Source organism: Triticum aestivum, chromosome 6B, assembly GCF_018294505.1.
Source record: "Triticum aestivum cultivar Chinese Spring chromosome 6B, IWGSC CS RefSeq v2.1, whole genome shotgun sequence".
Classification (NCBI taxonomy): domain Eukaryota; kingdom Viridiplantae; phylum Streptophyta; class Magnoliopsida; order Poales; family Poaceae; genus Triticum; species Triticum aestivum.
The window spans coordinates 146,855,022-146,867,488 of NC_057810.1; the positions used below are offsets into that span (position 1 = coordinate 146,855,022).

Below are 12,467 nucleotides of genomic sequence, written 5' to 3' on the forward strand. Positions count from 1 at the left end.
ATGAAAATAGTGGTGTGTTTCCTTTTCATTCATTCTATAGACGATTTTCTTCGAATATGCTCACATAAGCTAAAATGTCCTGCAACAACGTGCAGGGTATTATCTAGTTGAGAAGACAATTGACACCAAGTTGGACACCAAGTTCGATGAAGTACTCGCGCGTCTACCACAACAACCAGCTGCCTCTGTTGCACTGTTGCAACAACAGCAACAACCACCTCCACATCGCGATCCAGCAGGACGAGCGCAGCGTGTTCCTCTTGAGCCAGGACAAACTTCTGGTGCCGCTGCTACTGCTGTTGATGCTTCTATAGCTCCTGCTGCTACTGCAGAGGTGGAGGACCATTACAAGGATGAGGTTGATCAAAATCAGAACTACGTGCAACCACCAGCACCACCACCACCGGGTCGTCCTAATGCATATGATCGCAACGGTAGGGATGCACCACCCCCTCAGGTACGAGATCAAGACCACATCCCTAAACTAAAGTTGAGTATCTCGCCACTCGAGGGTAGATACATCCTGATATTTATCTTACTTGGGAGTTAGAAATTGAACAATGATTTACATGCTTACAATATCCTGAGGATAGACGTGTTGTTGCTGCTGTTTGTGTTTTCACTAGTTTTGCATGTGTTTGGTGGTCTGAACATTGTAGATTATATCCTATTCCGGCTACTTGGGCATCTTTGAAAACTGCTATGCATACTTGTTGGCTTCCACCACATTATCAATGTGAATTACTTCAAAAATTGCAGCGCTTAAGACAAGGAAAAATTCTGTAGAAGAATATTATCAGGAATTACAAACTGGCATGATTAGATGTGGTATTGATGAGGATAATGAAGCTATGCTTGCATGTTTTATGGATGGATTAAACAGAGAGATTCAAACCATTCTAGAGTATAAGGAGTATAATAATATCACTCGTTTATTTCATCTTGCTTGCAAAGCTGAACGTGAAGTGTAGGATCGACAGACATTGGCGCGAACTAATTTTTCTGCAGGTCGATCTTCATCATGGACACCATATACATCCTCTACTTCCACACGTCCTACTACAGCACCGCTGACTTAAGCCACCAATCCCTGCAAAGCGGACTCGATCTAAACTATGAAAAACTGTAAAATCTCACCGAGCAACCTGGAAATCTGATACCACTTGATAGAGGCAAAGGTGTCCCGTCTTTCGATGAGAAGGTGATTATCATTTTTTGTGGGAGTAGACTTTGACGATCCGACTACGAACGTGCGAGACGTAGCACCTTAGCAATCGCTAAACCAACTTCCGAGGGTTATTGACCACGCGGGAGCATGATCAACCTGACCACGAGGGTCTATTTCCTGCGAGCAAATGAAGAACGAGCAAGAAACTGAGATTGCAATCTGGATATTGCGAATATAAGAGGAAATGTTTATTGATGAAACTGGAGTTCTGTGATGTCTTGGTCTGGTTGTTGAACACAAACGAAGTATGCAAAGTTGCAGCTATGGCGAACTTTAATTGAAACAAAACCCAAGCAAAAAGCTACTAGATTGATCTACTTATATAGGAGCAAGGCGTGGCGTCCAAGGAGGCGGGAGGACGTCCCAAGGCAGCCTAAAACTAACCCTAGGTCGTACATGATGGAAATATGCCCTAGAGGCAATAACAAAGTTGTTATTATTGTATTTCCTTATTCATCATAAAGGTTTATTATTCATGCTAGAATTGTATTGATTGGAAACTTAAATTCATGTGTGGATACATAAACAAATACCATGTCCCTAGTGAGCCTCTACTAGACTAGCTTGTTGATCAAAGATGGTTAAGGTTTCCTAACCATGGACACGTGTTGTCACTTGATAACGGGATCACATCATTAGGAGAATGATGTGATGGACAAGACCCATCCATTAGCTTAGCATATGATCCTTTAGTTTATTGCTACTGCTTTCTTAATGTCAAATACATATTTCTTCGATCATGAGATCATGCAACTCCCGCATACCGGAGGAATACCTTATGTGCTATCAAATGTCACAACGTAACTGGGTGATCATAAAGATGCTCTACAGGTATCTCCAAAGGTGTCTGTTGAGTTGGCATGAATCGAGATTGAGATTTGTCACTCGTTTATCGGAGAGGTATCTCTGGGCCCTCTCGGTAATACAACATCACAAGAAGCTTGCAAGCAAAGTAACTAAGGAGTTAGTTACGATATGATATATTGCAGAACGAGTAAAGAAACTTGCCGGTAACGAGATTGAACTAGGTACGAAAATACCGACAATCGAATCTTGGGTAAGTAACATACCGACACACAAAGGGAATTACGTATGATGTCATAAAGGTTCAACCGATAAAGATCTTCGTAGAATATGTAGGAACCAATATGGGCATCCAGGTCACGCTATTGATTATTGACCGGAGAGGTGTCTTGGTCATGTCTACATCATTCTCGAATCCGTAGGGTCCGCACACTTAACGTTCGTTGATGATATAGTATTATATGAGTTATGTGAATTGGTGATCGGTTGTTGTTCGGAGTCTCGGATGAGATTGCAGACATGACGAGGAGCTCTGAAATGGTCCGGAGGTAAAGATCGATATATAGGACAATGGTATTTGGTGTCCGAAAAGATTTCGGAGTGCACCGGGTATTCATCGTGTCACCGGAAGGGGTTCTAGGAGACCTACGGGTAGTATATGGGCCTAATGGGCCAAGGGGAGGAACACACTAGCCCACAAGGGGCTGGTGCGCCCTCCCCCTAGCCGCCGACCCTATAGGGAAGGAAAGGGGGGTGGCTAAGGCAAGGAGCGCCCCCCTCCTGCCTTCTCCTCCACCCCTAGGAAGGAAAGGGGGCGACATAGGGCAGGCGCCCAAGGGGGCCACCCAACCACCTTGGGGCGCACCCTGGCTGCCTCCCCTCCCCCACCTATATATATGAGAAGGAGGGGGGCCACACAACCCACGACAATCCCTTAGCCGTGTGCGGCGTCCCTCTCCATAGTTTCATCCTCCGTCTAGTTTTTCCGCAATGCACGGCGAAGCCCTGGGGTAACAAGTTCACCACCACCATCACCACGCCGTCGTATTGCTGGAACTCATCTAGTACTTCGCCCATCTTGCTGGATCAAGAAGGCGAGGACGTCATCGAGTTGAACGTGTGCTGAATGCGGAGGTGCCGTACGTTCGGTACTTGATCGGTTGGATCGTGAAGGTGTTCGACTACATCAACCACGGTGATAAACACTTCCGCTTAACGGTCTATGAGGGTACGTAGATACACTCTCCCCTATCGTAGCTATGCATCTCCATGGATATATCTTGCGTGTGCATAGATTTTTTTTGTTTTCCATGCAACATTCCCCCAACAGTACAAGGCCCATGGGCCCAAGTGGAGGTGATTCAACACCTTTGGACTTGTAGTTTGACTCGGATTCTGCTACAACATCATATTGATTCGTTAATATCTCAACGCCCCGGTTGAATTCGAAGGTGAATCCAATTGGGTTGGAAAGAGCACGAAAACTACTTTCCAACAAAAAAAGAATCATCCAATTCGGAGTCCGGATGAAAGAGATCTTGGCATTTTGAGTCAGGTATGTCTGTGCAGTCCGAATCCGAGTCCAGAACGTGAGAGACTTGGACTCTACGTTCTCTTGGCCCAAAAGTGATGTGAGAGGGCTTTTTGAACAACACCTAAACTTCTCTTTTTCCCTTATCTTCGTATGTAAATTGTACAAATGTCCCATGCACCTGCAATTAGACATGACACAAAAGCCTGTAAAGTATTTTTTATTCTGGATAACATAAATAAATTATTGCATAGTTTACATTAGAAATCACCTCACAAATGTGCATGTATGCAATATTTTTGGTCGTATCCAAGGTAGTCATGTCCTAATCACCAATGAACCAACTTAAATTAAAAACATGCACACAATCGATATATCAAAATTAAATTCTAAAATTCAGATTTAAATTAAAAAATCGGGCAAACCCCTTCCCTTGCCAAAATTTGATTCCCATGAGATAGAGTTTGACTCCACATTTGCAGTGCTAACAAGATGGACATGCAACCAATGCAGAGGCTAATAACTCAACCGAGCATCCAGCCGCGCCCACTACACCACCATGGCCCAACCCATGTGCAACCGTACCGTCCTCTACCGTAGCCGTGATGTCACCCTCCACCACAACCACACATGGGGTCGAGCATGGCACATCTCTACTGCGCGACCCCTGCAGCCGAGTCGCTGCCCTTTTCCATAACGTCTCGAGAGCGCATCGAAGTGACATGGAGCGACCCGTACGCAACCACGCCAACCCCCTCCGCCGCAGTACCGGCTCCCTCCACTGCAGCTGCGCTCGCGGGTGCCCAATCCGCAGCCCGCCCTTGGTCGCCCTCCGCAAAGCCTTCACCATCCATTACACACTGCCTCTCGCGTAGTCGCCGCCACCGCTAGGAGCTGGAGGATTGCGCCGCCGCCGCCGCTTGGTAGGGTTTGGGGGAATCAGACAGGGAGAGAGACGAGTCGTGTCTTGAGAGAGGGAGTGTCGGTTCGACCTTTTTTCGTGCAGTATAGACAAGGACAATTTTGTCCATCTAAAAACACTAACAAGAATTAAACGGTAGAAGCTAATGGAAGTGATGAAAGTTTCACAACGGGCATAAAATTTAGAGCCTAATTGGTTTGGTGCCAATAATTGGCAAGTCTAAAAATTTGGTGCTCAATTGGTTGGCTACCAATTGGTCCTTGCCCACCTCTTAAAAAGTTGCCAATTTTTGGCAACTTTTGGTTTTGCCAAATGTTGGTTTGCCAAATATTGGCGATGCCAAACTTTGGCAGCGAACCAATTAGCCTCTTAGATTCAATATCAGATATAAAGAAGAAACAAATTTTCGACGTCAAATCAAATGAAGAAACAAAATTTAAAGGGCCAATTCCAGTTCTGCCCCTAACTTGAACCCACTACTCAGTTTTGCCCCTAATTTTCGGGTATGCTCAGTTTTGCCCCCCCCCCTGCCGTTAGTGCCACTTATGGAAATGCCCCTCCGAGCCGTTACCGTCCAGTCAAAGGGCGTTGACCGTTTTCTGGGCGTCTACTGGACATTTTTGCCCCTGGAAAAAAATAAAACAGAAATTAAAAAATAAAAGAGAAAGGACACGCTTACCTTTTGGCCCAGGATGGCCCAGCGAGGCCAGCCCACTGGCTGGTCATCCTCCCCCTCTGCCAAGGCCGAGGGCATGTCGCTCACGTGCTCACCTGAGCATCACCGCTCCCGTGCCAATGTCGTCGAGAGGCCGCACCGCCATGTCCCCGATGCCCGCCGTCAAGCTGGGAATCACCACGCCGAAGATTGAGACGTCGGGTGCCCTTCAACTTCTCAACCGAAGCCATCTCCGCCGGATCTGTCCATCGGCCGCCATCTTCGATTCGCCGTCGTCCGTGATCCTCTGACGCTAAGTTACCGTTCCTGGGATCCATATGTCATCGTGGATCTTCCAGACAACTCGCCGATGAGCTCCTCTTCGTACATCCCCCTCCTCATGGCACCTCGCTCCGGCGGCCATAGACGGGGTACATGTGCTCGCCATCGGGCCTCGGGAGTCCTTTCTACCACTCTGGCATGCACGTGGTGAGGCCTTGTTCCTAGTGCCTTCTACCCCCTCTCCCCCGTGCCTTCCATCCCCTCTGCCACCATGCTTCGACCGGCGCCGCTGCTGGCCTCGGCCATGGCCGACACTCCGGCCGTCCCTGCTCGTCCTGCCACTTCAGTTCGAGTCCGAGCAAGCCCAGGCGTGCGCGCAGGATGAAATCAACGCCGTTTTGGTCGCCGGACAGGGCTCCCATGCCCTCTGCCGTGGCTCGCCGGCGGCTTAACGCCGATGGTTTGAGTTTTTCTCTTTTTTTTCTTTTTTCTGTGATGGGTCCACATGTAAGTGAGTGAGAGAGTGGATATGGTTTTTATTTTTGTTTTTCTTCAGTGGGTCCCACCTGTAAGTGACACATGTAGTCAGGGGCAAAATGTCCAACAAACGCCCAGATAGCGGTCAACACCCTTTGACTGGACGGTAACGGCTCGGAAGGGCATTTTTATAAGTGACACTAACGGCAGAGGGGCAAAACTGAGTATACCTAAAAATTAGGGGCAAATCTGAATAGTGGGTTCGAGTTAGTGGCACAAATGTAAATGTCCCAAATTTAAAACGGTGTTAAGTAAGGATTTTTCTCGTGCCTTTTGTCGCACCACGACAGCGCACGAGAGCCCACGGGGCCACGGCGCCGCAGCCAATTGCGGATGTCGGCCCCACCTGCAAGCGACAGAAAAGACAGCCCCACCACGTTTTCCAGAACGTCCTCCACCAAGCGCGAACCGACCACACCCCACCCGTCCCGTCCCCTCAAACCAACGCACGAGCGAAAACGAAACCCTCTCCAGGATCCCGCGAAGCGAACTCCCCCCTCTCCCCTCTCCCGCCGCGCCCCCCCAAAATCCGATCGGCGGTCACCCAGCCGGCGGCGCCCAATCCGAGCGGCCAGGGGTCGATTCGAGCCAGCCCCGCGAGGAATCCGAGGGATTTGAGGCGGATTCCCTCCGGGGTAGGAAGGATGATGATGGGGTTCATGGGGAAGAGGAAGGAGCTGGAGCAGGTGGTCGACGGCCTCTGCGACTTCTCCCTCTCCGGCCCCGCCGCCAAGTGCCGCCGGCTGGTGAGCGCCCTCGCCGTCCCTCCGCATTCTCTCCCCTTTCTCGCGCGCCTCTGCTTGCTCGAGCTCCCGTCACGCGCCCCCCTGCTTGCGCGCAAGTGGTTAAGCTTCAAGTCGATGCTTCTGGTGCAGTTCATGCTCGGATCTGTCGTTTCAGATGGGTCAATTTTTTTCCAGCTCTGCCGGTCGGTTGAAGTAGCTGCTGGCTGCGTGTGCGAGCTAATTGCTAGGTTTGCTACTGGCTAGGTGGAGTACATCTGTTGTATTAGGTGGTGGTTTGGTGCATGCTGGGCGCTATCCAGTATCCACCCTGTAGATTTTTAGTAGTATTAGCTAGTGATTCATGTGTATTGCTAGATGGATACCAGTTTGTGTGGCACTTTGGCCGGTTGTCTTGATGTTGTGCTTCTACTGTGATTTGAGAAGCATGGCGAATGCATCGCTTAATTGGTTGTTACTTAGCTCGCATGTGCTTCATTTCTGTCATGTCTTAAACAGGTTCGGGCAGGAGTTGCTTGAGGCCACCTGCATGTGGTTTTATGGAGCTTATGTATGATAAATCTAGTGGACTCCTTTGTTTGATGAATAAACCTGCATGTAGTGTCATGCTACTGTATTTTTACACAATTACAAACCCAGAGAAGTGAATTAATGTAATGGTTAGATTACCTGGATTGTGTTTCAGTTCATCGCTACACTCACTACCTTTCTATGCTAGTATGCCTACTGTCACGGCCATGGGCGGTGTCAGTGGCTATACGTAAAGCAGTTCCATGCATTTGCTTGATCGATTATATATTGTAGAGTTGCAGTCAATGGCATGCTTAGTCTCTGCAGTACCTTGTCTTTACTGCTTTATAGTTAATTTAAGTGACTTTTCTTACTGCCCTTTCAAGATACTTTTGCAATTAACATCATCTTTTATGGCTCAACATATTTCACTGGGATATCTCATTTGATTATATGCAGTTATGGATGTACTTTGACAGCAAGTGTTATTTCTTTATCTGTGCATTTACCAATGCGTGTCCTCTGTTGGTATGAGCTTCAGCATTGTAACGTTTATTGAGATATTCTGCTTAATAAACATATTGTCTCCTTGAATTCAGTTTAATGACCAGCATTAACGGCAAGTAAGTTACATTAGGAAGTGCATATGCTGATATGCATGTTGCATTTTTTAGTGCTTCTGTATAAATGAGCATTCTTTCACTACTGGATTTATCTGTTACTGCAAGTATTTTATTCAGACATTTCTTGCAGCTTTTACATTTTGCTGAATAAATGTTGCTTATTATTTGAAGGACCCTGGTCTCCCACCTATTTTGGAAGAAGAACCACCGTGTCCTTCCATCCCATATCAACATCAGATGCTGGGAGAGGAAATCAACAGTGGTGTTAACATGCCCATTGTGGAAGATATGATAGAAGGTGCCATGCCATCTCATCTGTCTAGCGAGGACAAGGCACTTGTTATATACAAGCCAGTAAACAAGCCTACCCTCTTTGGTCTCAGTATCGCGAACCCTTCAATCATAGTCAGTTCAGACTTGATACGTGGATTAAAGAGTAAGTCGATTATGATCAAACTTTTATTATATTTGTATTTGTCTTCTTATACATGTTTACTATTTATAATGCTGCAGTACTCACATTGTGCATGTCTAACATGTCCTGGGTATCAAATGTCATGTATAACCGCAGTTATTGTATTAGCATTCTGTAAGCATGACGGCAGTGTTACATTCACGCGTTAATAAATAAGTTAGTGAGGATTTGAGGCTAGGTTTTAGATAGAAACCGGAGAAGGTAGAAAAACAGACAAAAGGTGAGGCATGTAGAAGGTGAGCCAGTTGCGTGCTTCTGTTCTGTTCGCTCTCTCTGGCTCTCTCTGACTAAGCTGCGTAGGGGCCAATTCACCACAAAGTCCCCCAAGGCCCGTTTCGCCGCTCTGTCCCATTACTGTCACACACACAGCCCATAACAGTAAGAAACTGTGGCATAATACTCCAGTGGTGCTATATGCATGTATGCACAGAACTGTAAAGGTCAAAGTGTTTTGTTGCGCCATGTAGCTAGTGCATATGAACATAACTGGATTCCTAAACCAAACATGGTTAAAGGGGGAGGTTCCCTCCATAACTGTACTCTGTTAGGTAGAAATGAGGCACCCTGCGGAGGCTGTGCCTCGAATGCCAGTGGTCGAGCTCACAGGCGTGTGCTCTAGCCAACTGATAACAGCTTGGTCCTCATAACTCTGGATTCCTGTACACATGTTTCCTCCCATGCAGTTTCATCTCATATGCATCGCCTATTATTGGGAGATACTCTGTTTTCGAGTCGTTCGACTAGTCGCGACTAGTCGACGACTAGTCGATGAGTCGCTGCTCCAGGTTCGACTCAAACTCTCGACTCGACTCCTGGCATGAGTCGAGCGACTCGAGCGACTAGTCTCGACTAGTCACGACTAGTCGCTCTTTCTGGGTCGAGCGACTCACTTAAATTGAGCCCAACTGTTATATGGGCCGGCCCATCTCCCCTGGAAACCTAGATCGATCATCCCCCACCCCCTCCCCCGATCGAACCCTCTCCAGCCGCCACCCCTGGTTGCCCCTGCTGCTGTTCTGCTCCTCCCCTCCTATGGTGTGCTCCTCCCCTCCTCCCTTGCTACTGTGCTCCTCCCCTCCCCTGGTTGTTGTTCCTGCTGTTGTGCTCCTCCCCTCCTCCCCTGGTTGATGTGGCTGCTGGTGTGCCCCTCCCCTTGTTGCTGCTGCTGCTGTTGAGCACTTGTGCTCCTCCCCTGGCTGCTGCTTAACTCAGGTCGACTCGTCGCCATGTCGACTCATCGACCATGAGTCTAGACTAGTCTAGACTAGTCTAGAGTCGCCCCCCCTGAGCGACTCGTCGACTCATCGACTCGAAAACATTGGGGAGATAAGACAATGGTCAATTCCAAAGAAAACACATTCTGCATGTTGGTACATTCGGGCCCTGTTGCACAGCATGATGTGCTTTATATGGCTTTTCTTTTCTCAGTATTCTTGTTGCTAACTTGTTTGTCCCCTGTTGTGCTAGATTTTATCCATTTTGTGTACTGTAGCCATACATGCTTTTCAACAGTTATCTTACTCCTTTAGTTTTTGTTTGGTCTGTTGTCTATACTTTGAGCATGATTGGGTTGGTCCCGTTTTCGACAACCTTCCTGTTTGCGAGCCACGTAATATTTGTCTACTTGTCTGTTGATGACATATAACCCCATCATTTTCTTTCTCCTCTCAGATCAACCTTTCAATCAGGGGAACTGTCATGGGCTGGAGGACAATTCTCCTGAGCGCAGCAATTGCTTGGCCTTAGTTCCTTGGACGCCACAGCGGATTGCCATGACATCTGATTGGTCAGCTGCCCCACCTGAAAGCACACATAATGTTGAAGAGCCAATGGACGCTGATGAGACAGAAGTTATTTCTATGGACTTTGAGGAAGCGCCTCAAGCAACTCCGAGGGGAATCGACGTGGATAACATTCACCAGTGGCACCAGCACTGCATGGACCCACCATCGCTGCCGAACCCGTCAGCGCCAGTCATGTGGTCGTGGTGACAAATCTGGAGATGTTTAACCGCAGGTTACTTACACACGAAGGATGAAGAAATTCCTATAGCTGGCCTCCACCGGAAGTGTGTGTCTACTTTTGATGGATTGAGAAATGATTGCTATGTGCATAATAGCCCCTCTTTAGCGTAGTGCTGATCTTCATCAGTAACGTCAATAGACTTCTGTGTTAGAAACGTCCCTTTTACAGCTACATGACTACATCGTTGGACTTGTGTGTTAGAAACAGCCCTGTTACCGTCTTACTGTTGGCGCCCCCAGTTTAATTTGATCTGGTATTGTTGGTGCAACATGTTAGTGCCCTTTGCAGCTATTCTTGCAAAACTTAGCTTGCATTGTGGTTTTGAGACCACGGAGTATGGCCATGTCTTGATGATGTTAGACAAGTTAATCTATATATGGGACAATGAAGGAGCTCAACTCGTATGTACTCCCTCTGTAAATAAATGTAAGACAGTGATCTAAAACGTCTTATACTGTTTATTTACAGAGGTAGTACATTCCATCAAGCTTGCATTGAAATGCACTTGTGCGTAAATATGAGCAACATGGTTAAATTGACGTCCGCTGACATCTTGATTGCGGAGGTGCCTCTGCACAATCTGATTCCGTAGCCATCATCGGATGAGCCGTCACACGGAGCGCCAGCGCAAGCCCTTCTCTGCACGCTTCCAGCTCTGCCTGGAATTGCAACTTACGGCAAGCAGGGAACATGATACCGGCTGTGCCATCAGTCTCCTCGAATGAACCACATCCAACTTCGCTCACCCTACATCAGAGGTTTTGTCGACCACTGTTGAAACACGTAGGGTGTGTTTGATATCTTGCATCGTTTTCCCCCCTTGCATATGTATCTCATCTGGGACAGCTGAGCGGATGTAGGCTGAAAATCATGTTGTGCATATGGTTTGATTGCCTTACTGTCTGTTTATATGATAGCACCGATCCCAGCCCCGTGTTTGGTTGCCTGTTCACGGTTGTGCTCATACACTGCATGGTATTTAGTTGCATATACTCGGTTAGGACCGCTTACCTTGTACCCTATGTAGTGAGCTTATCATCACCTTACAATCACGACGAACTGGATGATGATGAAGTTTTCGTCCCACACAACCCAAAATGTCTAGGAGGCTTGCCTACTTCAATATTGCTCTTCTGCTTAAGCACAAACTTGGAGTAAGCATCATCTCTATGTAACGAGTCACCCTGAAACCCTCCCTCTGTTATACCACATACCGCTTCGCCTAGCATATGACAGAAGAGCAACAATTGAAGCACTGAGCAAAGAAACACAGTACACATGGAACAAAGAAAACTTAGGCATGCATGATCATTTATCTAAAAGGCAAAAGGCGGGCAAGTTCACCATAGCTTCTGTGGTGTCATCCTACCGCCACATCCAAAAAGAGGGTGTAATCCTACCACCGTAAGTTTGCCATCAGCGTGAGGGGTTAGTATATACCACCTCATCAAAATATACAACAATAAGTTTTAAGCCCGAGCTACCACAAAATGTAAATCATCACCATAATCATTGTCGATCATCATGCACGTCGTCACCGCGACCACCACCAGAAGCAACACTAGTAGTAGTGCTTGCCCAACCAGGTCCTAAGCCAAAGCACGCTATGGGCGTCTGCCATGGCAACGAACACAACACCATGTGCCTTGTTGTCCAACAGGTGGCTAAGAGCAGCAATCGGAGCATCCGGACTGAAGCCACCCTCCTCCATGACGATGTTGTATAGGTCAAGGTAATGTAGACCGACTTGCTCTCTATAATGGCGGTTGCTACCTCCTTGACGTTGTCAGTCATGCTACTTGTCGTGGTTTTGTCACGGCAGATGTCCTAGTGAAAGGACTTAAGCGTGGAGCCATCGCAACGTAGGTTAGCTCTAAGGGGTTGATCGGGACGGAAGACTCAAGTTTACCCATGTTCGGCCCCTCACAACGAGGTAAAAGCCTACGTCCTGCTTTGAGTTGTATTGCTTGAGTATCAATTACAAGGGTGCGAAATCGCCTGACCTAGCTCTTGATCAATTGTTTCTTGCCCTAACCTGCCGCAGGGTCTCGTCTTTATATACATAGGTCGAGGCCCTGGGCTTACAAGAGTCCAAGCCGGATCACACAACGTGACCAAGTCGGTTTCTAAGT

At 47.5% G+C, this 12,467-nt stretch overlaps 1 protein-coding gene across 1 annotated transcript; it reads left to right on the forward strand.

Moving 5' to 3' along the window:
- Positions 1–6,387: 6,387 nt before the first annotated feature.
- Positions 6,388–10,720, forward strand: LOC123136251 (uncharacterized). The gene is made up of 3 exons (XM_044555586.1): positions 6,388–6,705; positions 8,007–8,271; positions 9,982–10,720. Exons 1-3 carry the CDS (start codon positions 6,604–6,606, stop codon positions 10,299–10,301), a joined length of 687 nt encoding a protein of 228 aa, XP_044411521.1. The 5' UTR covers positions 6,388–6,603; the 3' UTR covers positions 10,302–10,720.
- The last annotated feature ends 1,747 nt before the right edge of the window (positions 10,721–12,467 follow it).